The sequence below is a fragment of the Tremella mesenterica genome (assembly GCF_000271645.1).
Source record: "Tremella mesenterica DSM 1558 unplaced genomic scaffold TREMEscaffold_7, whole genome shotgun sequence".
Classification (NCBI taxonomy): Eukaryota; Fungi; Basidiomycota; class Tremellomycetes; order Tremellales; family Tremellaceae; genus Tremella; species Tremella mesenterica.
This window is the reverse complement of record NW_006711231.1, coordinates 279074-304214: the sequence shown is the minus strand read 5'-3', so window position 1 is coordinate 304214 and position 25141 is coordinate 279074. Positions and strand designations below refer to the sequence as shown.

At 44.8% G+C, this 25141-nt stretch overlaps 5 protein-coding genes across 5 annotated transcripts; 4 read left to right on the top strand and 1 right to left on the bottom strand.

The window, feature by feature from the left end:
• Positions 1 to 835: 835 nt before the first annotated feature.
• Positions 836 to 4513, top strand: TREMEDRAFT_44445 (uncharacterized protein). Its single transcript, XM_007005297.1, has 8 exons — positions 836 to 1330; positions 1807 to 1931; positions 2212 to 2319; positions 2464 to 2657; positions 3059 to 3629; positions 3712 to 3827; positions 3915 to 4009; positions 4291 to 4513. The coding sequence occupies exons 1-8, from the start codon at positions 1186 to 1188 to the stop codon at positions 4482 to 4484; spliced, it is 1548 nt and encodes a 515-aa protein (XP_007005359.1). The 5' UTR covers positions 836 to 1185; the 3' UTR covers positions 4485 to 4513.
• Positions 4514 to 7227: 2714 nt separating this feature from the next.
• Positions 7228 to 7448, top strand: TREMEDRAFT_57146 (uncharacterized protein; the record flags this gene model as incomplete). The annotated part of the gene is made up of 1 exon (XM_007005316.1): positions 7228 to 7448. A coding segment is annotated over exon 1 (175 nt), but the record flags the coding sequence as incomplete, so codon positions are not given.
• A 3138-nt stretch (positions 7449 to 10586) lies between these two features.
• Positions 10587 to 11750, top strand: TREMEDRAFT_57145 (uncharacterized protein). Its single transcript, XM_007005315.1, has one exon. The coding sequence runs from the start codon at positions 11212 to 11214 to the stop codon at positions 11380 to 11382; it is 171 nt and encodes a 56-aa protein (XP_007005377.1). The 5' UTR covers positions 10587 to 11211; the 3' UTR covers positions 11383 to 11750.
• Positions 11751 to 12816: 1066 nt separating this feature from the next.
• On the top strand, positions 12817 to 19954 carry TREMEDRAFT_74099 (uncharacterized protein; the record flags this gene model as incomplete). The annotated part of the gene is made up of 8 exons (XM_007005480.1): positions 12817 to 14182; positions 14324 to 14760; positions 15068 to 16368; positions 16555 to 16635; positions 16789 to 17626; positions 17965 to 18324; positions 18545 to 19087; positions 19349 to 19954. 8 exons carry the CDS (start codon positions 12817 to 12819, stop codon positions 19952 to 19954), a joined length of 5532 nt encoding a protein of 1843 aa, XP_007005542.1.
• Positions 19955 to 20444: 490 nt separating this feature from the next.
• On the bottom strand, positions 20445 to 24858 carry TREMEDRAFT_69081 (uncharacterized protein; the record flags this gene model as incomplete). Its single annotated transcript, XM_007005479.1, has 11 exons — positions 20445 to 20681; positions 20959 to 21119; positions 21338 to 21468; positions 21660 to 22162; positions 22213 to 22395; positions 22559 to 22855; positions 22905 to 23144; positions 23196 to 23297; positions 23345 to 23440; positions 23644 to 24344; positions 24543 to 24858. The coding sequence occupies 11 exons, from the start codon at positions 24856 to 24858 to the stop codon at positions 20445 to 20447; spliced, it is 2967 nt and encodes a 988-aa protein (XP_007005541.1).
• Between the last annotated feature and the right edge of the window lie 283 nt (positions 24859 to 25141).

Genomic DNA, 25141 nt, shown 5'->3' with positions numbered 1-25141 from the left:
AGCCTTTGAATCAGCAACTCTGGCCCATTGAATATCTCAACTCAATCACAATTGGCGGATTCCCTCTTCACAAGACAATTGTAAAAGTTGGGGGAACAGTTCTTCTACTTCGTAACTTGGATCCAGCTGCGGGTCTTTGCAACGGTACTCGGATCTATGTGACACGTCTTCTACCAAATGTTATTGAGGGGTGCATTCTTGGCGGTGACTTCCATTCGAATAAGTGTTTCATCCCGCGTATCAAACTCGACACAGCAAAATCGTCCAACCTACCTTTCACCTTGCGTCGTAGTCAATTTCCCATACGAGTCGGTCTTGCTCTCACAATCAACAAGGCGCAAGGGCAATCTCTTGCAACAGTTGGCTTATGTCTCTCAAAGCCGGTATTTACCCATGGTCAGCTGTATGTTGGTCTCTCTCGCGCACGGTTCAAGAACGGTCTCAAGGTTTTGCTGGAGGATTCAGAGGAGGGGAGAAGAGGTGAGACGAAGAATATTGTGTATAAGGATGTGCTCTTGGCAGCCAGGGCTGCTTAATATGTAATGTGTATAGGTTTGCAGTTTAGATTAGACTTATAGTGTGTAGTGTATATAGTGTAAGTAGCCTCCCGCATGTGGGGAACTGGGGCGGAGAGGGGTGAATTGTAGGTGGTGAGGAACTGGGGCGTATGCTATGCATGAACTTGGAGAAATTTGGCATGGTTCAACTAGGGAACTGGGGCATACACTAAATTCATCTTGACCATCTGCAGTTGCTCCCGTGAATTTCACGGGTTGGAACACTAGTTTTTAATAATAACGATCGATGAGCTGGAACCTTAACCTCCAACCTTTGTCCCAATTACAACGTTTTATACTCTGATATCCTGCTCATCCTTACCCACCATAGCTTCATACTCAATACCTATCAAGTATCCGTTCCAACAAACTCGCTATTGCGACATTACGACAACTACTCATAATCTGAGGAAGGAAATCTGGACTTCCCCCAGAGAGACAAATAAACAAATAAGAGGTTGAGAAATCAGGTAGCAAGGCTATAGGACGATAGAAATATAAGAAGCTGGATAGATCAAAACTTTGTAGCCCGGGAGTAAGGTAACTTCCAAGTGAATGCGAGAGGAGAGTTCGGAAAATTGGAAGATAGGAGACTAAGAAGAGTCAGGAAGAAAAGACAAGACTCATCATGCGAATACACCTGTCTTTCCTTTTGGTCGCTACTTTTGCCTTGGCGGATCCCAAATCGTTACATGATTTGACGGCGGATGCGAATCGGTTTTTATCCTCTGGGGATTATTTAGAAGCTGCTAGGACATATTCACAGGTTATACGTGAGTTTTTTTCTTCTGGCTTACTCTACCTTCTTGATCCTGGAATACTTCCCTGATGAAAATCCTCTCAGTGTCCTCTCTGATTGCGAGTAGATTATGGAAGGCAGTGCAGAGCTTGATCTTCTTATTTCGTCTCCCTCTCTTCTTTGTCCTGAGATCCTTCTATATGACCAAGTACCTTACCGTTACTGGCACCTTTCCCTTACAAAGAAATTCTCGTCGTGACGGACGAGCGAAGTGAGCTCAACATATGTGGGAGTAGAGTCGTGTTCCTTCATGAGACCCTCGAGTTCAAAGGTTTCTGACGACTGTCGGTGAAGGAATTGATGCCATTTCTGTCGAGATAATAGATTGAGAGGGAGGAGACGGAGTTGGATTGCTACGCTCTCATGTCCTGTGCTCCGGAAGTACTCGTCGAGAGTAGAAGAGTTTTTGGGTGGTCAGGGAGAGTAGGGGAGGATTATGCTGATGAGCAGAACTTGATCCGAGCTCTTACTTGAATTACTATAAACGAGCTACTGCGTACCTATCACTGGGAAGGAATAACCAGGCATTAGAGGATTTAGATGCTATATTAGAACTGAACCCGTCCTTCTCTCAGGTGAGTATGTCTTGTCATCACCTCATAATTCCAGTTCAGATAGAGTTCCAATCTCCTGCTACGTTGCGCTTCATGCATGCGGGTGGTCTAAGACGATCTCGTGTCTACATGGCTCACGGCTGTCTCCTGTCACTCATCTTCCACTCACGGGTCCCATCGCTTGAGAATCTTCTTTTTGGCATTGTGGACCTCGAGGACTCACACGCGGTTCCATGGTAGGGAGGAAAGTGTTGGATGAGTCCCAAGAGCTAGGATCTGTGTACGGTTGACTGACCCACAGGCCTATTGGCAAAAAGCAAAGATTCTCGCACAGGAAGGAGAATTTGACCGTGCGCTGGAAACTCTTCGTCAATATGGTAAATCAGGAGATCCTGAAGCGAAGCAGATGGTAAGTCATCGTCCCCCCAAGCCTTCACACTCTTCTGACCAGTTCACGTCCCTGTCTTCCTTCGTGCCTGACCATTCGCATGCTTAATCACTCATCTCACTCAAGTGTCTTCTGACACTCGCATGATTTATGGCTGATCGTCAGGAAGAGAGAATACATATCGCTGCCGAAGCTCAGCGGAAAGCTATAGCAGCTGAAGAAAATCAACAATGGGCCGTATGTGTAGACGAGGCTACACAAGCTTTAACGACGAGTCCGAACTCTATCCCATTACGAGAATTGAGAATACGCTGTTCAGAAGAGACTGGGAATGTCATGTCGGTACATGGTGATCTCAGGTGAGCATTCATATTCTTTCCATCATTAATGTTGACTGGGACCGATGTGCCCGCTTGACGACCGCCGAGATCCCTCAGCGACCATCAAAATCCATTCACCCCTTTCTTTGTCACCACCCACTTCCGTTCAGCATTTAAACCCCATCGCTGATTGAGATATCAACAAAATTTCCGGATCTTGCAAACCACCAATACCTAATGCCGTATATTCCTTCGCTGTTTCCGACGCCCTTGGCCTCACCTCCCCTTCCATATCCCTGACCTCGCTTAGTAGCGTTTCAGCTACTCCCTTCACAGACCGCCGACGCCCTCCATCTGATACATCCCCCACTTCAAGCGTGGCAGTTTTGACGTGGCACCTGAATCCCATCCATCCACTCGAGAGACATACTAATGTATAGTCGTCTCGCGGCTCTCAATCCTTCGTCAATTTCTATCGCCCTTCGTCTCTCTCACATATCTTACTTCCTCCTTGCCTCAACCTCCGCCCTCCAGAACATCAAACAATGTTTACACTACGACCCAGATTCTCGTCCGTGCAAGCGTGCGCACAAGCTCATTCGATCCTTTGATAAAGATATCACCAAAGTCCGAAATTTTGTCGAAGGTTCCATGTGGCGCCAAGCGATCAAAGTTCTAGACGGATCCGAAGGTCTCATCGCTCGTTTTGAAGCTGTCTTAGAAATGGCTCAAGAAGGTCAAGATGGTTTCGAACCGTACATACCCAGAAAATTGAATCCAGGGCAACACAGTCAGCTCAAACTTGAGATATACGCATTAGCGTGTAAAGCTGCAGTGGGGGCAGATCATAAGAAAGGGTATGTTTGGTGTGAAGAAACTTTGAGATTAGATGAGAATAATGTGGATGCTTTAGTTGGTCAAGGTGAGAAATTGTTAAAGGAGGAACAATGGGAGGAAGCGGTTAGAAGTTTGGAATTAGCTTTTGAGAAATCAGGAAGGAGTAGTCAAGATGTGAGTCATTTGAAACATATCCTTTATTCATTTAGGGTTTTTTTTTTTGCGGAAATGTCTAAGGAGTAAAGTTGATTGTCAGATTCTTAACCGGTTGCAGAAAGCTCAGAAATTATTGAAAATTTCAAAACAGAAGGATTATTATAAAATATTGGGTGTACGGCGAGATGCGGATGATAGGACTATAAAGAAGGCCTTGTGAGTCTTTCTCTGATCATGTAAATGTACATGTCAAGGTCTCCGTGTGGTTTGAAGGAGACGAGGTTCATCGGGCTGACGATATAGCCGGAAAGCAGCAAAAACGGCTCATCCTGATGTTGGAGGAACACAAGAGAAGATGCAAGCTTTGAATGAGGCTTATGAGACTTTGATAGATCCTGGTGAGTTTTTGTTCAGCTTGGCCATTTATTCCTCCCCAGTAATCACTTCATCATCTCGTCTCCCACAGAGGCGCCTGATTCCCGTTCATTGTTGACTCATTCGTCTTCTTTCCTAATTGAGAGATGGACGATTAACCTCCGTCTTCATTTTCTCCATCTCTTAGGCTGTCTATACTCCTTTTCAGACCTCTTAAGTCATTATCATCCCTTCTAATACTCTTCATCAGCATGTGATTACACGATCTCCGAGTCGGTTGAGAAGGAGGTGACCTAACTTGAAGAACTTCGAAAGAGATATGATAACGGGGACGATCCAAATGATCCTACTTCGAATCAACAACAAAATCCTTTCGCTCACCATGGAGGTGCGCCTTTCCAGTTTTTCCAACAAGGAGGTTTCCCAGGTGCTGGACAAGGATATCAATTCCATTTCGGTGGTGGTGGAGGAGGTCCCAAGATGCCTGGTTGGGGATAGAAGTGATATTGTATGCATTTTTAACTGTCATCACCGTCTTGGCTCTTGGACCATTTGTCAGCTGTTTTTACATCTGATCTCGTATCATCTTGAAGTAGTCACTTCTGTTATCGGTCTTGAAACAGCTGTGAAGATTCTTCTTATGATAAATGAACACGTTCCTACTTGGATTGAAAATGTTGATACCACTGTCGGAACATGTAAAGATGAGCGGGTCTATTCTTTCTCCCCACTGGTTAGTAAATATCTGAGTCAAAGAGTGTAGAGATGGATCTTGATTGATTGATCGCATTCGTCATTTCGACATACTATGAGGTGATGTCCTGTAGAAGGCATTCGCTAATCGCTCGCCTTATTTGATGGATGCAAAAGAAATGTCAAAGACCCAAGTCAGTCCGAATGTTTATATCTGATGATTATAGAAATTGAACTTCATCATGTGAAGAAAGAAAAGGGATGAATATCAAATTGATGATACTTGTGAAGGAGTACATACCCGGTTTTAGGGGTGAGGGAGTAAGTATGCACTCTCGAATCAATATTTTGTAAGATTAAAGTTATGTTCCATATCAAGATAGCCTCTTCCCTGATGTTAATCCTGGTGCATCATGGATCGAAAGTTTCATGTTGACAAATGACAGTCATCGTCGTGAGAAAAATTGATGATGATAGTAGTACTAAGGAAGAAGATAGTGAGGTCGTTTCGGTGAAAAAAAGGTACAAGTCGATAAATTGATAAACGAACTATTGTGAAGAATCCTCAAGTGTCTGAAACAAATTTGGTGGATGATGCATAGGTAATGGAATGGAAGGAATTGATAATTTAAACAAATGATAATCTGGAAGAATACGATGTTTTCCTATAATTGAAAACCTAACCTACCTACATACCAAATCATTCCTTCCAAGTCTCTGCGGATAACACATCTGACATATTCTTGAGATCCGAATATCTATCAGCGAGAGGGGTTGGACTTCTTCGGATCATTTATCTTCTGGTGGATCATAAATTCTCTATCAAAAAGGTTTTTCCCGGAGGGTAGGAGAAAGAATGATGTATTTGTCCGCGATTGACGACGCCATTTGTGGAGAAGATATGGATATGAGTGAAAGTTCATATGTCTCGAGAGAGTGAATTATGACGGATGATTTAGATGTCTGTCAAGTGACTGAAAGTTAGCTTGGTTTCAAGGTTGGTTTCTATATCTTTGACAAGTTTTTTCAACTACGTGATTGTCCCTGTGGAGGTCATTGAGATGAGAGTGAGAGAGTCCCGGGGGAAAACTCACTAGTGATTGAACGGACCACGAGTGTTAGATCGACATGTCATGTTGTGACTTGGTTTGCACCAGAAGATATCCTTCGGCTGAAGATCCAAAAAGCCGCTTGACAGATCAATGGCATATGGCTCGTGGCCCAACGGGCGTCAGGGGGAGACGAACGATCAGGTAAGGAAAATGGTCTTGAAGAAGTTTCAGAAAGCATTCAAGGAAGGTATGATTAACTTACGACAGAACTTCATCTCTATAGCTACATGGTAGCTTTCGACGATTTTCAAGGTCATTCAATTCCTCAAACCAAAAATGTCATTCAAGAAAAGGGGGATAAATTCCACCCCTGAATTGCTCCGTGTCCGCGTCTGTGCATTACGACAAGGTACCCCCAACCACCTCAAATCCGGGGACATTGTGTACAGGTATCGATTGAGAACAAAGTGAAACCTCTTTTTTTCTTCTCACCTCGGAGAATTTTACGGGAACTTGAATTCGATCGAATTTCCTTTGCCCACGGACCATAAACCATAAGCCATATACCATAGTATGAAAGTGTGTAGATGTAGTCACGATACGAGAAGTACGTAGTAGTGTGAATGTGATAGTTTCAAGAATCATTTATGTACCTTGAACAAGATAACTAAGCGAATGGGCGTCCCCTTGACTACACCTTATGTACGCACTGGCCAATGATGGTCAGACGACCCCCCCCCCCCCCCCCCCCATCGGAAGGAATGCCGTGATGGTGATGGGGACCGGGACGTGGTTGACGTTAATCTTTCAACACGCTAAAACTCTCGCCCTTTCACAGGAGTACGAAGGATGTACAGGGATTTAAAGGTTTAAGGATGGTACGAAAGGTGTAATAGATGCATCGGATCTTGAACCAATGGCAGACTCGAGTAGAAAGGTGGTCAGACAGTACAACAGAATGACAAGGTGGAGGAGAGACAAAATAGGTTGGTGGTGAGGACTAAGATCATTCCTTTACCTTGCCGTGAACATCCTTATCAAGGTGCTTTGACTACTACTCGTGTCGTTGAGGTCTCGACCACGGATCTAAAGTCTACGATCCACGATCCACGATCCACGATCCACGGACCTCTGGAGATTTCTGAAACGGTCCATTGGAGAAATAGTGTTACGTACTACCACGTTCCCGTATTCCCGCTATTGATTCCCCACCCAAGAAGGAAGAAAGATGTGCTAGTACGGATGAGGAACATATAGAGTGGAGGAGCAAGGGAGGAGAGAGTTATATAGGTGGAATGAGGGTGCCACACTATAAACGCCGATGAATAGTAAGGGATAGAAGCGTGACGTCGACGTTCTTGAATTGCCGTGCATGCGTGCGTCACTTAGTTTTCCCCTCTCTCCATCTTTTTACATACAACTCACATATCACGTACGATCTATACACAAACTACCCATCACTTCCGTCCATTCCACTCTGCCCAATCACTTTCATACATTTCACGCCACCCATCTCACCATGAGAGTCATTTCTAATCCACCTCCTCTCACCACCACTCATCCAATCGTTAGCACGGACAACAGCGGCAAAGATGCTTCCGATTCTGCACCACCCAATGGGGTGAAGAAAAAACGTAGTTTCTTCAGTTCAAACATTTCAATCATACCACTTCCACAACCAGGTCATACAATAGCACCTTCTAGTGATAAAGTGTTAGCTGCTCTTTCAGCTCCTAGGACGGTCGAACCTCTCAGTCAAAGAGGCGCAAAGAGCTTACGACGCGACATGAGCAAAGCCGAAAAAGCCCGAGCTGATCTCATCGCTGCTACCAAACCCGTCAATAACATCAATCTCGCGGTTTCATCCGCTCTTCCCACACAGGGTACTACTACTTCGTCTTCTACTTTGAAAATCGATCCGAGCGCGAATGATCCGAAACAAGTTGTCAACGAGATTCAGGAAGTAGGAACACATGCGCCCCTACCATCCCGGTCAAATCGGACAAAATCTGTTGTGGCAAATTCCAAGTCGATAGAGATCAAACGTGTAACAACTTCCAAAGTCAAGAGACAGATCGTTCGTTCAAAGAAGAATAGACTCCTCGGAGCCAAAGCGGAGGATATCAAAGTCCGCATGGCTAATGTCCGAGCCATCAGATCGAGACAATTAGCCGCTATTCGAGAAGCTAAAAACGTAGCTGCTGCTTCTGGTACTTCTGTCCGATCGTCTACAACGCGCGAATTGAGAGCCAGGCCTTCGATGGATAAAGGAAAAGGTAAAGCAAAGGCGACCGATACAGAGATTGAGATTGATAGGATCTCTTCCTCCGACGACGATGACGTCAATACTCCTGCCAATGGGAAGAAGCTCAAAGGATTCTCAGGTCAATCGACTTCAAGTGCTCTCGTTAGCAAGCCTTCGGGCAAGCGCAAGGGGAAAAAATATATGGCCGCGGGTCTATATTGTCAAGACGAAAACGTCGTCTCCCCTAACAAGCTCGTAAACAAAGTCCTTCAGCAGAGAGAAACCTCAACATCGGCTCAGCGAAAGGGAAAGGGCAAGAAATCGTCGCTGGTTCATTCGATCAGCACCGAGAGTCTTTCTTTCCCACCTCTGCCTTATGACTACGGTGAACGTCATTTCTTCGGTCAAGAACACGAATTTGTATTACCGTACAATATTCACCAAGAAGCGGAAAGCGGCTCGTTGGATGGTAAGAAGAGGCCGGCGGAATGGCAGAAAATCCGTTCAAGTGGGCATCTTTCTCCAAACTCTAAAGATACAAACTGATCAAAGATCTCTTCCCTGAACGAGCACGATACGTCTCGGAACACAAAGCGATCTGCAAGTGCGATCCTTCGAGCGGTTGCGGAGAGAATTGTATCAACCGTATCATGAGCTATCTCTGTGGGAAAGACTGTCCGGCGGGAGAACAATGTACCAACAGGAGTCTCGCCAGGCGTCCGAGACCGAATACCAAGGTCGTCTACGTAAGTCTCTGACTTACGAGATACTGCAAGTTTTGTACTGTCGGTGACTCATTTTCAGACCGGAACCCGGGGCTTTGGACTTGTCGCCATGGAAGATATCGAAGGGGGAACTTTCGTCATTGATTACCGCGGTGAGGTAAGTGTATTCTCTGACTCGATTTGCTTCTGTTGATGGAACTCACAGGTCATCTCGATGAAGTAAGCTCATTGTATGATACTGATCAATACTAATTAGAAGTACCTTCTTCGATCGTCTCAGGACCGAGTACAAGGGTCAGAAAAACTTCTACGCTCTCGCATACGATCAAGACGAAGTCATTGATGCTGTGAGCTAAACTTACTCTAAAGCTTTTCCGATGGCTAACCCAACAAGGGTCTCCGAGGAAACGAAGCCAGATTCATCAATCACGGCTGTGCACCCAATCTCGAAGTTCGCAAGTGCCAAAACCTCGGTGATGGCCTGGAAGAGTTTGAAGTGGGCATGTGGGCTATGCGTGATATCAAAAAGGGTGAAGAGGTAAGCTTAGTCCATCATCTCACCGAGCTAGTGTTGAGTCTAGTTATTCTATGATTACAACTTTGAATCGTTCGGTATGCCCGGAAGCGATGATCTTCGAGTAAGATGTCAATGTGGTGCGCCCAATTGTGTCGGGATTCTCGGACGACAGCGTGGGGAGAAGCGAGTTCGAGAACCTGCCGCGACTCTCAAGACTCGCAAACCAATCTCGAAGACTAACGCACGGGCACGAAACGCCGCTAAATCTGCCGTGCGCAAGGGAAGTATCAAGCTCAAACCTCGTCGTTTCCCCAAGGCGTCACCCCTGGCTCAAAAGACTAAATCGAAAGCTCTGGCTATCGGAGGCAGTATGATCGGTCCCTCTGGAACTCTCAAACGTCTTACCAGGGTTCCCGAAGGTTCTCCTCTTGCTCGTTCCGAACGACTCCTTTCCGTACTTGCCAGCAAAACCAAAGAATCTGCTTCGGTCTCCGAAGCGTCGGGTCCTTCGAACTTCTTACCCACTCCTCCGGGCACCACCTCAACTCGGGCTGATCGATATGGAGCGTCTGGCTCTGAATCTCACGACATGACGTCCAAGATGACACGGCTACCCAGTCATTCGTCCATGTCTCTTCGACAGCACTGGCTTCCTCCTACTACATCGAGAACACTTTCTCCCGCTGTGCAACCACATCATGCTCAAGGATACAATTATCAACAACAAGATATCTTCTCCGTAACTGGAGCTCCATTGCAAGGATGGGCAGCGTCAGCTTTGCCAACGACAGCTAGTTCGAGAATCAGTATCAAACGTATCATCCATTCCCCTACGCGCGAACCTACTTCCAGGTCTAAGAATGGTGACAAACCATCGTCTTCTGCTCAAACTCGGAAGTCTTTGCCTACGTCTTCTCGCAGACAGTCCAACTCACTCACTACCACTTCATCCCCTGCTCACCCTCACCGAGATTTCACCCCTATCTCTTCATTGGGTGATGATGATCCTCATGATCCCGACTTTATCCCTGAAGTCGATCCTCAACTTCAGAAACCATTTCATCCCGGTTCGGCCAAATCTACGAAATCACAAATTAGCTCTCGTCGAGCAAGGAAGAGCGAATCTCGCGAGTCGAACACATCCCGTATGCAACGTCGAACCGCTCAAAACGATCTCAACTGGGTTCCTGGTACCGCGGAGAAAGTTGAAGTACGTGCTAAAGGCCGTTACTCGGTTGAGAAGGATGACGAGTCGGACGATTCGAAGAAACCTCGAATTTCAGGATGGGCAGAATGGTTACGAAAGAAAGCAGGTGAAAAACCCCGTACTTTGGCACAATGGGAAGAAGAGAGGATGAAACGTCGTAGGGGTAAAGTGTGGATGTTGAACATGATTAAAGAATTTGGTGTGGTACCGGACGATTCTACCACTGGCGAAGCGATCATACCGACTGATCTACAATTAGATCTAAAGTCAAATCGAGGTTATGTGAAGAAAACTCTGGCCAAGTTGAGTGATCAAGTAAACCCTCCTCCTGTAGCATCTGGATCAGGTACGAGACGCGAACATGAAACGGATAACGATAAACTTGTCATCTCGCAAACGAGGAAATCTTCAGGATCAACAAACTTATCAGATTCTACTCTAACTCTATCCGAAGGAAATGACATTGCCTTGGACTCTCATTTGAATACCGAGCTCAGTCCAGATTCCAAGCAAGTGGCAGATGGTCTGATAGAGGTGGAACACAGATTAGAATATGCTCAACCTGAAATTAGGGATCATGAATTTACACTTTCTTCCAACCAAAATACTTCATATCCATTCACTCCCGTTCCTGCCCCTTACGTCTCCACTTCAACTACCACTTATCCTCATTCCATCCCTGGAGCACACGCGTACACTTCGACATCGAAAATACCATTCTACAACACACCCACCGGACGTCCTGACAGTGTCGGCGTGACTTCAGCTTCTGGATCAGGAGATCATATGGGTGGTAGTACGAGTGCAAGTAAAGCCAACAGAAAGAAAGAAGCTATCAAAGCGAGAAACGGAGCACCGATGGGTTGGGCTTTTGTTCCTGTTGATGAAGCGACAATTCGACAAGAAGAGGAATTACCATCGAGGAGAAGTAAATCAGGACCTAGGAATATTGCTTAGGTGGCTGGTTATTTTACTTCTCCCCCTAGCATAACTTTTCCGATCTACACCCTATTCTTCCCCTTCCTCTTGTTGTTTTGTCACGATTCCTACTGTTTCTTCTCCTCACCTTCGACCCCTAACGGAAATGTCAACACTCCTTCGATGTCTCTTGCGTGATTCCTTGGTCAAAATGTTATGTGTTTTATTCCCCCTTTTTGATATCCTCAAATTACCTCGGATGGTCTTTCTTGTACCAAACCCTGAATCACGTCTCGTTCTTGTCCACACACGTCTTTAGTCTTGTCGTTATTCAGTCAGCTTGGAACTTGGAACTTGTTTATATTGCCATGTTTAAGTGGAGAAGGGAAATGCATCATGTATTTATGTCTGTCTGTCTGTCTGTCTGCCATATCTTCTCCCCTCTGCGCTCTCTTCCCTCCAAGACATTTCTGTCTATATGTAATAGGTATATTCCTTTTTCACTTTACTTGCTAAACTCTCACTCACCTACTCACCGTTCTCCCTCCAAATCACTCTCGTCAGCACTTGATCTATCTCTATCTCTATTTTTATATACTCAAACATTCCTACTCCTTCTTTCTCTCTCCCTCTCTCGACATGTAGTCGTGTCACCCTGTCAACTCCCAACCTTTCGTAGTGTTGTTTTTCAGCTTGATCATCCATTAAGGGTCTTTGTCACTATGATATAGTAAAGTACTCTACACAGGTTCACAAGACATTTGCGATTTGAGCACGGTCCAATTCCGCCACATTATTCAAAAACTTGAAACACCATCTTCACCTCGATCTCAAATCATATCACAAACGTAACTTTTCCTTCTTCAAGTATCATATATTATAACGACCCTACCTTCTCACTATCTCACTATCTCACTATCTCACTACCCCACTATCCCACTATCCCACTAATTCACTCGCACACTGGCACACTGGAGCAGAACAAATCGTCAAAGGAATATAAAACGAACGGATTTTATTCCAAAGGACTCTTTCTCTCTTCCTTGATTTTCCTCCTATCTTGTCAACATACATCATAGATATTACGAGACGATCGAGTATATCAAGGTGTTTTGGTCAATACTCCAACTTCCCATTGTTCATCATCCATTCTCTATTGTGAACACCAGTTTACTTCCCGAGGAACTATATTCGACAGTTGTCCGAGGATAGGGGACGACCCAACGGCTGACGACGACCATCCCGCCAATTAAGGTAGCTTGGACTGTTTTTCTTCATCGACAGTGAGGTGGTAATTCAAAATACCAGCTCAAGTCACTTTCCATTCCCATTTCATACATGTTGTGACGTATCAAAAACGACATTGACGATTAATACGACCAATACGACCAATACAGTCATCACATTCTATGTTGGGAAAGACTAAATTGGAATATTGACAAGATCACTATTTCACAGCATTGTGACTAAAAAATGACCCTATCTCCTCCTATCCAACCTTCCCGTCCTTCAACTTCATCCCAACGATCTCGTCAAGATCTCGAAGCGACCTTTGAAGCTGCTTTATTATCACCTAGCACCACATATCTATCAGTATCTCCAGTCTTACCTGAAGAAACTACCTTGAATCAGGAATTAGCATTACCACCTAATCATCCTTTTGCTCGAACGAGTCAATCAAAACAACAACATCCTACTTTCCAACATCAAAATCGAGATGAACGTTCCGGAATCCCTGGTTCTATCCCCGGTACATCGAAACATCGTGGTACGGGTATATTAGAAAGTGGTCGGGAAGGGGTTAATGAGAATCATAATGTTTTCGCTTCTACTTCTGGTAAACCCGGTAATCATGGGATGGAAGGAAGAGTGAAATCTGGAAGAGGAAGTGAAGATTTACCTAGAGAAACAGGTTTGAAAGCATGGGGGAAAGGTCTTACTTTAGGTAAAAGAAATAACAGAAGACCGAGTACAAATCAACAACGTATCATTCCATTTGATTTAGAAGACGATTATGATCGACCACAAACTATTGAGAAAAGAAGTTTTGATGATGATTTACTTTTATCATCGGATGATTTGGAACATTCTAGGAAACACGGATTGATCCTTCCTCCGGGAGCTTTAGCACCTTCTGTTTTCGCACCTGGGATAGGAAAAGATGGAGAGGTCTATCCTTCTGTCCCTTTCCCTTCGAACAACGTTCAGGATCTTAGTCCGAAAGATAGAGTGAAAGAGGAGACACCGTTAGATTCTGGGAAATCAGCTTTTGAAGGGAATGATGAAGGAGAAGAACGCATGGATGATGGGAAGATCAAGGAGGATGACAGAAGAGGAGGTGGAGGGGAATCAGGAGAGTCAAAAGAGAAAAGAAGGAGTGATATCCATGATTTGTCAAATGGAAGAGAAACCAGTCAAGTTGGTCTAGATGGAGAGGAAAGAGTAAACTCAAGAGATGCTCAGAGGATTGAAAAAAGAGATAGCAAGATGGGACAAAATCAAGTTCAAGGTTTAGGTTTCGGAGTGGAAAATGATTCTGGTCGATATGGGACTCTATCGACCAACAGCACTATAACAAACAATTTAAGTGCTTCGGTTTCTTTATCGACAAATAGTAGCATGACAAATGGTTTGAATACTTCCATCCCTTCGTCGACGAACACTACTATCACAAATAATTTAAGTGCTTCAGTTCGAGGAGGTAGAAGAGGAAGTACAATGACTACGAACACCATTGGGACAGTAGGAAGTACAGGTACGATTGGGACTGTGGGAACTGGTAGTGATGGAACACCTAGTAAATTGGTCAGGAAACAAAAACAGGCTATAGGTCTGGATGGTGAGTCAGACCCCTTCGTTCACCCCTTCCCTCCGATTTTCCCTTCCTCATGACCACCTCTCCTTAATCTAGGTATTCTTTGACTGTCTTACCTTGCGTTCACTCTCATCATCGTATATGATCAGATACCTATTGTACAAGGTATCAAATCCCTCCTAGGCCCCCGCAGATCGGAGGAGAGCTCCCAATATGCTCATCCTTTAGCCGAAATAAAAGCCCAAAACCCTAAACCGCCAAAAAAGAAATCCATCTTTCGTTCCCCCGGTACTGCCTCCTCACCCGATCTAGCCACATTAGTCCGTCGAGCAAAAGAACCGAAATCTAACACTGACACTTCTCCATCTTCCCAACAGACTACTCCGTCCAACGTCAAAACAGGAGCTGGACCATCTCGACCTACCGGACATGTGACGGAAATGAGGAGTCCAGGGAGGGAAAGGACTGTATCGCATGGAGAGGGGTTGCATGGGGATCATTGGGACAGAGGATCGAATGTTGATGTGAGAAGTATGAACAGTGGGGTTTCTACGATTACTGGAAGAAGGAGTAGGGAAGGTTCTACGGATGATGCTTTCAAGGTGCGCAGTAATTTTCTTCTTCCCTGTTTTGTCTCCTGATTCCATCTCCTTATGATTTCTTTTTGGTCTCTGTTGTGTTTGTGATTTGTTTCTCATCTGCTTCTATGACCGTATTCCTTTTGTTTTCGCTATCATCATGCGGGTACTCCTCAAACTCATACTTGTTCATCAGGGGGGTTAGCGCAGCGCGATCCCTCTTACTTCCTCTCTATTTACAGCACACGCCCTTACAAGGCTCGCAAATTGTGAAGTGGTCAAGTTGGAATCACCCAACTCTGCCGTAACATGACCAAAGCTGACGATACAGAGTATGCGATCGAAAGCTAAAGGTGTCTTCGGACGTATGTTCGGAACTACCCAACCTACTCCTAATCCGCATTCCTACTCTCATTCCTCTCCCTCACATCCTCCCGTCCCTCCTATCCCACCTGGACTTGTCCCTCATCCAAAGACTCCTCAACATAGCCCACCTGATCACAACGCTATCTCCCCTACATCCAAATCTTCCCTGTCCAGTAAGGGAACACCTGAGAAACGTCGCTTCTCACCTAATAACAACATGAGCCATGACAAACCTCTCCCACCACTTCAACACCAATCATCTTCTCCTGTCCCTTCCAAAGCTTCCATCTCCAACACTCCCACTTTGACAGAGTCCAACACCATGCGACGAATATCAGAAATCAGAAAATCAGGTCATATCCGTCAACCAGCAGATACCATATTTGAAGGTCAAGAACAAATACGATCTCCCATTTCAAATCCTTCCAACACAAATTCTCCAGGACCAGCGACGATGGACAGTTTCACTCGTACCGTCGATGGAATGTTTGATCTCATTGGGCAATCTGACGTAGCTCGAGAACTTGGTCTTCCACCTGAAAGTGTGAGATCGAAAAGTAAATCCAGAAATCCAGACAAGACTCGTTCCCTAGATTTAGAAGTGCCAAAGGATATACATGGGAAGATTTTGAGTGACTTAGGAAGATCAAATTCTCATGAGAATAGAAAGAGGTTGTTTACTGAAAATAAAGGAGAAAGAGGACAAAATTCTCCGGTACCGGGATTCCGTACGACTTCCCTTCCAAACACTTCCCCTTCTCTTCCTCCTTCGCCAAAAACGAAAGTCGATTCTGGTATCCGTCCAAAAGCCTCTTCAGACCCTCCAGAGGAAATTATACAATCAAAACCTGTCACACCTATATTAGTCACTCCCAACGATTTTGGACCTTTGTTGATAGATAAAGATGCGACCATAAAGGCTAAACCGGAAACACCACTATCACCAGGGACAGTCAAGTTGGTAACACAAAGAGAAGAACTCGGTAAATTAGGTATTGACACCTCGGCTGGAAATGATACAACAGATACCGGACGGCCCGGTCCATCCGCTTTTGGAGGCTCGAGTGTCTGGCGACAGCAAAGTCAAGGACATGGGAAAGTTGGATCGGATACGGTGAAGGAGGAAGAGGACGAGACGGTGACTACTCCCACAAACACCATGAAGGAGGATGATGAGGAGAAAGGAAGAAGGTTAGCTTGTGAATTTTTGGAAGATGATTTCAGTCATATAAGTCAAGAGAGGGTAGCAGAGTTTTTAGGAGGACCGTGAGTTATCGTTTTGCTGATACCTCATATACAACTCTTCCTGATCCGTGTTCTCCCGATACGATGAGGTCACTGGCCCTCGAATGGGGCATGGCCACTGGAATTGCATCGTCGGAAGGCAAAGGGGACCGGGGGAATTAGAATTCATAGGGTGCAGAGAGATCAGAGCTCGTACTGATCCAATAGACGTCCGGTCAATCAAATTGCTTTACGATACTACATGCAGTACTTTAATATGAAAGGTCTCAATCTTGTCGACGCTTTCCGGTGAGTGACGGTCTTTAAATGAACTCATTGTATACATCTCATAAATCCTTACCCACTCTGTATCTATCATGTCGTGATCCTCTCTTGCACGACTTGAAAAGTCATGACGAATAGTTAACTGTATGACGGGGACATCTCCAGCTCATGCTATAGCGACCTATGCAAGAGACTTCACCTCAAAGCCGAATCACAAGAAATTGATCGTATCATCGAAGCTTTCTCCGCTCGTTACTATCATTGCAATCCCACCACCGTCTTCGGTTCTCCTGGTATCGTACATACAGTCACAGGTGCGATGCTCATGCTCAATACCGACCTACATATAGCGGATTTATCAAAACATATGTCAAGATCAGATTTCATTCGTAATGCTCTCAGAGCCATACAAGAATCTCGACCTTCAACAGAAGGTTCTTCAACTCCAGAATTAATAAGAGATGATTCAAGTAGTCTTCGTCCTTACCCATCCACCACATCAGTCGGACAAACTTCTAGTGTTCGTACTAAACCTCTCAACAGGTCAGAAGCTCCACAAACACAAAGAAGCGCTTCAGCACCTATAGTAAATGTTCCTCATCTAGAACCTGCTTTCGCTTCTCAACTTCATCTCGATCCAAGAATCAAAGATTCATCTACTACCATTTCTAGTTTTTCTTATTCGAAAGCATGGGAATCAGAAGCTGAAAATGCTTTGAAAGAAATTTATTCGTCAGTCAGAACGGATAGGATTTTATTACCTACTGGAAGTAATTTGAGTGTAGGGGATAATAGAAAGAATAATAGACAAAGTATTTTAAGTATTGCGAGTAGTACTTCTCCGTATGAAACGGGAAGGAATAAAACTTTGAGAAGTCCGAGTCAAAGAGGTAGGAATATTAATTTTAAAAGAGGTAGTGTTATGGGAGGATTAGGGACAAGTCCTTATGTTTCAACTTATTCTTCTGATGGTAGATTGAGTCCGACACCTAGTTATTCAACTTCTATCCATGAGGTGAGTTCATTTCTCCACTTTACTTCTCTCTTTTTTTTCTGAGTTGTTGTTTTCGTTCTGCCAGTCAACGTTTGGTCCCAATACATTTGTATCATCGTACCTTCCTATTGCTACACCTTGCTACCCTTCCCTATCCTCATTCCTTCCTGTCTCATTCCTTCTTATCCTCACTCCTTCCTGTCCTCCTTCCTGCTTATCGTCATACCTACCCATCCTCCCACATTTGAAGAATATGTGATCCTTTTCACAACACGATAGTTACTCGTTCTTCTACGAATCGTGAGAGGGTATAGGCAAAAGAGACCGTGTGAGCATTCCCGACCCGAGCTCACTCGCAGACCCAATATTCGTCTTTCACCCCCACCATAGGCTTCGCTAGTAACCTCTCCCACACTGTCATACGCGAAACCAAAGAAACAGACTCTGAAGCTCATTCCATCGCATCGCAAATATCTCAGAGTAGCGTGAGTGAAATGAACGATGATGAACTCGCACTTCTCGGTGCACCATGGGCCAAGGAGGGATTGTTGAGTAGAAGGTTATATATCGAAGCAGGAGGTAAAAAAGCGAGTAAGAAGGAATGGAAACAGTTTTTCGTGGTGGTTTCATTAGGGGAATTGTATATGTTCACTTTTGGAGAAGGGAGTAAAGGAGGGAGTGGGTTCGCTGGGGGATCAGTCGGTGGGGGAAATTGGATGGTGAGTCTCTCGTCCACTTTTTTCACCTACACCACTTGTTTCTTCATCTGGCTGGAGTAACGAGGCGTATAAAAATATCGCATACACATCTTACAGTTGTCTTTCTAGATCCCTCTAAATCGTTGGAACTGATATTAGTGGGCATGTGTGATAAATGCCGCAATAAGATGAGGGGGGGGGATGATAGGGCGATGACGTAGATGAATCAACTAACATTCAGAACAACGCCAACGCCATCGGTCAAATCTCCCTCATGCACACAATGTCCTTACCCCTTCCTCATTCCGGTTATTCAGCTTCTCGTCCACATTGTTTCTCCCTCTCACAACCGAACGGCGAAATCAATTTCTTTCAAGCAGGTACCGCAGATCTAGTAACCGAATGGACTGCAACATGTAATTATTGGGCGGCAAGAAGATCTCGTCAACCTTTACAAGGTGGAGTATCTAATATGGAATACGGTTGGAGTAGAGCTATAGCGGAATTGGAAGGTGGTGATGGTCGTCTGAATACTAACAGAGATGAAGATGATCGTGCTAGTGTCAAATCTAGGAGTAGTTCAATGTTTGGTAGTCATTCACAAAGACGTAAAGTTAGTGGAGAGAAGAATATACATATAAACGATTGGAAACCTCCACCAGCGGCTACTATGCCAAGTCCTTTAGATGAGGAATCTCAGTTGGAAACTTTACAAACGTATGTACGTAGTTTGACAGAGGAGATTGAGAGACATAGAGCTTTGCAAGATGGTGTGAATAGAAGTGTGAGTGAATGCTCTTTTTTCTCTCCTGCCCTCCTCCTGTCTTCTTGGCTCTCTTCCTTTCTACGCCACATTTAACGTCTACTCCATTAAGCATCCTAATCATCATCGCTGCTTACTCTGTCACTCTACTTTCATTACCCCTACCTTCTACACCAGTCACCACCATATTTCATCTCGCCTTAGGTCTTTCTCTTGACTCTGTACTCTTCTTCCGTCTTTGACCATACGTAAGACACAAAAGCGTATGAATACTCGGCTGAGCTCCTCCAGTTCATGCCAAATTCTCGAAACGCCCAAAAAGCAAAAGACAACTTCAGAGCGAAAAACCTTTTCCTTCATAGTGAAATATACAAATATCAACAATATGTCGAATCTCTACGTAAAGCCATCATCCTTCGTGTGCAAAAACAAGGGGAGAAGAAACTGGAAAAATCTTTGACGAGATCTTCAAACCTTTTACAGGATCCAATAGAATTACGTCCATCTTCTAATACCAACTCCAATCTTGAACTTGAACCTAATCCTAATTCTAATCCTAATCCCAGTCCAAATACCAATGTCGACTCAAAGTCAAAGTTTGATCCAGGAGATATCACGATAGGTCATTTGAATGTGGATGGGCCTTCCACACCCGCACGCAGAGAAGGGGAAGAGTATGGGAATTCGGACAGATCAGGTGGATCGAGTGGGACTGAAAAGACGAATGGATCAGGTGGGACGGATGGGACGGAAGGTGCAAGTGTGAAACGACCTTCTGGATTGAATGTAGGGGTTGTAAGTGGGGATGAAGCGGCAGAAAGGGTAGAGAGGGTGGAAGAGATGGTAGAAGGAAGGATTACACCTAATGCTTTGACGAGTCTCACTTAGGGAAAAGACATGAATTATCAGGCCTGGTCTCATTATGACTTTTGGATTATAGGAATGTACGATAGAACATAGTCGATTAACTTTTGTAGACAGACACACATGGACAATGAGATTTGTTTTGGCTCTTTAGTTCTTCATTCTATGATTCCTATACTGATCCGATACAAACAGTATCGATCCACCTAGACGTATACTCGATTGAGTTTAAGTCAAGTACTCGTACTCGTACTGGACACTCTACAGTTTTCCTTGCTCTCTTTCTTTCTTGGGTGTGTGAGGGAGCTCAAATGAATGATGTTGTAAAGTTCTAACTCGGTCTTCCCTGATCAGCTTGACTCAGCCTCCTGGACAGATTGTAACGTTTCCACTATGCAGCATGGAGAAAACGCATCAAAACAATGTAATGGTCGACATGCATATGATGATCATTCTGATTATACTCATACTGTTGCGAAATGTGTACGAGTAAATCATGGCGATAGCAGAAAGACTAATACCATCTCATCCTCTCCATTTTCCTTCTCACTGCAGGTCGAGCAACCATGATCCCCACACTCAACGCAGCGAGGGTAAGTAATAACTGAGGTTTATTGAAATTATCAGAAAGCATGTCGAACGTTCCTCCAGGTGAGATCCGACTGCCAAATAGATCCAAACCATGAGCGAAGATGAGTGAAGTGGATTCGAGTAAAGTTGGGGAAGTGAGAATGTGTTTTAGACCAATTACCTGGGAATGAGCGTTCTCTTCTAGAGTTCCATCCGGTATCAAAGCCAAATGGAGGAATCACATTTCGGTCGGTGGCCCTTGGTCACACTAACAGAAAGGGTGTGTGGCGTCTTGGGAAGGTTGAAGGTCATAAGTGTGGATAGAAGGAGATACCAAATTCAAATTAATGATGGATTACGCAGGAGAAGAGTATCGGGGATGGAAGGAGATGTGAGTCGAGGAGAAGGATGGGTTGGTTTAGAGGGGAGAGGAGGATATGAAGGAGGTTGAGACGCACGGGATAAGTATGAGTAATAACTCTTCTCGGTTCTGAAGCTAAATACGTATCATATGGTATCAACAACTCCTCTTTATCCGACGAAGTAGGTTTTTCAATTGGTCTTCTGGGATCTAATAGTTTACGTGGGATAGAAGCGATTTGACCTTGGGCGTTGATGACTGGGTATCAGTGATCCCTCCATACCTGAACATTATCTCGACCGTAAGGTCTCATGACACGTCGGAGGTTATGCTTAAATTCCCACCAGTCAGATCACGTTTAACACCGTGACGACTGGAGTGAAGTTGACAAAGACCAGAGATGATGTTGAAGTGTAGAGAAAGAAAGAAAGGAAGAAAGATAGACTGAACAGAATGAAGAAAGAGGATGAACTCACATAACAATTCTCTTGCAGTCACACCCAATTTACTATTCGTAAAGCCCAACATGCTGATTTCCCCGGGCAGAACCCAACTTTGTGTAAAAGCTACGATATCATGTTTGTCCGCAAACCCGGATATACCAGGTCTGCAAGTCAGCTTCGAGTTTGTCTTCATCTTCCCCGTCATCATCCTCCCTACGTTTACCAGTCTTCTTGACAGTTGCTGTTCTTTGGAAGGGGTTTTTCAAATTTTCGACATATGTGGGTGAGCGAGTGAATAACGAGAATCTAACGGAGGAATTTGGTGAATCTTGATGAGGGGAGAGAGAAAACGTACGTCTCGCCTTTACTATCCGTCACATTCTCATACAACTCCACTGACCCTATCCTCCAGCCGTCTTTACCCTTCCAACGATAAACCAACCAATTTTCCAATATAACACTTTCCACTCCATGTCCATTCGCACTCTCAACTTTTGTGGAATAAATCACCTTCCCCGTCACACTATCCACCACATACACTGCTCCTCCACTTTCTGACCTCGTTGTCACTGTTAGGAGATGCGGATTGAGATACTTGTACAACGTCTTTTTATCTCCGGTAACTTTACCAAACGATGCTGTGGGTGACGGTGATAACGGACGGACCTCAAGTAAAGTTTCATCAGGAGGAACATTGAATGACCAAATTTCGGCGGCAGGGATGGGGGTTTCTTCTCCCGAATGAGGTGAAGGCGCGTGACCATGAATTGAGGATTTATCAATGGTATGAAAGAAAAGAGATGATGACATGGTGTAGAGTTCTTTTAATACTTTCTTGCATGATGGGAAAATGTGAATCTGTCCGTTAGATATTTGTCATGAAGAGTAGAAGAGTGGAGCAAACTTACGTGATTAGTTTGGTCCACAATGGCTAATACCAATGCTGAGGTATGACAGTTTCTGAAAGGAAGGAGGAAAGCAGTTTCTGGTCGACCATCAAATAACTCTTTACCTTCTGGTAATCCGGCTTCATCCTTTTGTCCAGCATCGCCGGTAAGAGCGTTAATTTGGAACACCACGGTCTTGACTTGCTATTTGGTCAGTCGGTGATCCTAAAACATTTATATGTTGAAAAAATCCCCACAGCTAAGACCTAGTCAAAAAGCACAATGTCAGATGTTCACAGTATGTCATATCAAGAGTGGAGACCGGTCACGTAAATAAGGAGCAACTGACCTGTCCTCGAGTACGCACGGCCAGAACATCCACCAAAGGTGGTTCTTCTCCCGTTTTCCTCACATTCCACATACCCACCACCTCCAACTCCGATCCGTCCTCACTTGTCCTACCAAGAGTGGCGGACCATACTACTCTTCCATTCGTCGAGTCGAGGGCGTACAACTTGCCCGTAGGTGTCACACCCAGTACGAGCTTTTGAAACCCAAACTGATCATTGTGTAGTGTCTCCTTAGACAGTGGACTGAGTTTTGACGAGGCCAGAGAAGAAGAAGTGAGACGTTTGGCAAACTTCATCACATAGCTCGGAAGGTCCTTTTCATCAGTCAATTATATAGACGTACATGTGAAAGAAGAGACTGACTTTGAGTTCGGTGAGATGTCTGGTAACTCTTGCGATGAAAGTTTCTTCTGTCAATACATGTCGCGCTTCTTCAACTTCTGGTTCACCAAGATCGATAAATGTGACTGCTGTCAACTCCGACAAACCCTCTTCTCTGACCCATTGCACACCGCGCTGCTCCACCAATTGCACGGAACCAGTAGAGGTGGTGATCATAAGTGTCGGAAGTTGATTTTGTGACAACGTGCTCGATACAGCGGCCTATGAATCAGCTTACAACGAGCATCGGCAATGAGGATAGGGTGAACTGACATGTAACATGACCCCATGGGAGAGAGTATCGAACCCGAATGTGAAGCCAGATTGAATTACCAAACCATCATCATGCACATGGTATGTTTGAGACATGGCCAGCTATTCCATCAGCGGATACCGTGCATTTAGCTAAAAGGTGGACTAACGTTGAGGTTGAAAGACCAGTAAAGTCTGTGGAATGCGATCCCTTTGTCGGTTTTGACTGCTGAGTAGGTGGATACTGAGTGGTCACCTGCGTCAACCTGGTGGTCAGTATTCTGTCATTCTCATCGTAGTGTATGGTTCCTGGTTATTTCTACCCACCCGGCACACCCGCTTGAGGATTGACAAGCCAAGTAGGTCATTGTGTTGCCAAAGTCATGGAATTCCATATCAAGTGTGATAAGACCATGAAGAGAGCATTTCGTGACTTGGTCCTTGGGGAGAAGCGATAAAACATACTCACCGAACCTTCAAACTCATCCACCGTCTTTCCTTTGATAACATCTACAATCTGCACACCCCCATTCCTCATCTGAGCTAAAAGCAGTCCTCTATCCTTCGCAGTCTTCCCAACATCTAACACACGTGTGAATAATCTACCGGCACCAGGTAACATATCCTTAACTTTCCCAATACTTCCATCCTCATTTAATTCAACCGAACGCACACGTCCATGTTCAGTCCATACCACTCTCACCTCTCCCTCTTTAGCGCCAGAAGAAAGTAAAGATTGTTCTGGTAATTCCACAATAGAAGGTATTTGACCCATCTCTGCTAATGGTATGGAAGTTTCAAGTGAGAGTGACATGGTCGCTAATGTTCCCGAAGAGAATGAAGAGACATATGCTAGTAGATGAACGGTCGGACCGGAAATACGAACATGTTGAAAGATGATTGTATCACCTGCTCCTGGAGCTTCTAGACTCCAGAGTATACGACCAGTGGTGAGGTCGAGTTTGGTGACTCTTCTTCCGTTACTGAGGATTACCACCGAAGTGAGATCGGAGGTGAATGAGACGTCGGAACCGTGATTGATAGGATTGGGAGGATTGGTGAGTTCAGGGTTTTGGACGAGGGATAGATGAGTTTCCCATAATGGACGTCCTGAGGAAAGGGTGAAAAGACGGGCTGTATCACCTCCCGGTCCGGACAGTAGTAGAATGGCTATATGTCAGTTTGGGCAGTGTCATTCATCGTCAGAAAGGTAAATGCCATCAGATGAATGATGCACGGACATGAATGTCATCTCGAACATGCTGGGGGGTTCGTCAAGAATTCAGCAGCTCAATAGTACATGTGATCATAGCAAAGATGGGAGAAAGAGGGATAATAGAAGTGCGGAGTAAATCCAGGAAAACTCACAATCTCCAACAACATGATAACTCCCCACCTCATCGCCATCTTCCAATCTCTGTCTCCAGACAATTTCCCCTTTTTGATCCACAACACCCAATACGTTCCCTCTACTTATTACAACACCTCTCAAACCATCCGGGGTATCGACGAGTGTAGGAGGGGTGGGACTACCTGAACGTCTCACACCTGAAGAGAAGGAATCGAGCAGGGGAACACCCAAGAGAGGAGTGTGCCAATCTACCACTCCTGCCAGATTAGCTTGAAGAGCGAAGATGGGTTGTAAGAGTAGAAGAGAGAGAGAGAGGAGGAGACGGGGTTTCATCGTACTCTACAAAGATGAAGGAGGGACAGGGGACATTAAATGGGTGTAAAGGTGGATGGATACATGGAATGTGGACGTGGACCTTGGAAGAAACTCGAATGTGGGGCTCCCGCCTCAGAGTATTTGTACTCGTACTTTTAGGATCGCGATACATACGTAGTGAATGTTACATCTCACGAAACGAAATTTAGAAGGTAGGTAGCGTCGCGGACAGCTAAGATTCATGTCAAAAGTGCTCATACACAATATCAATCTCCCGAATCACCCAAAATTTATTAGAAGA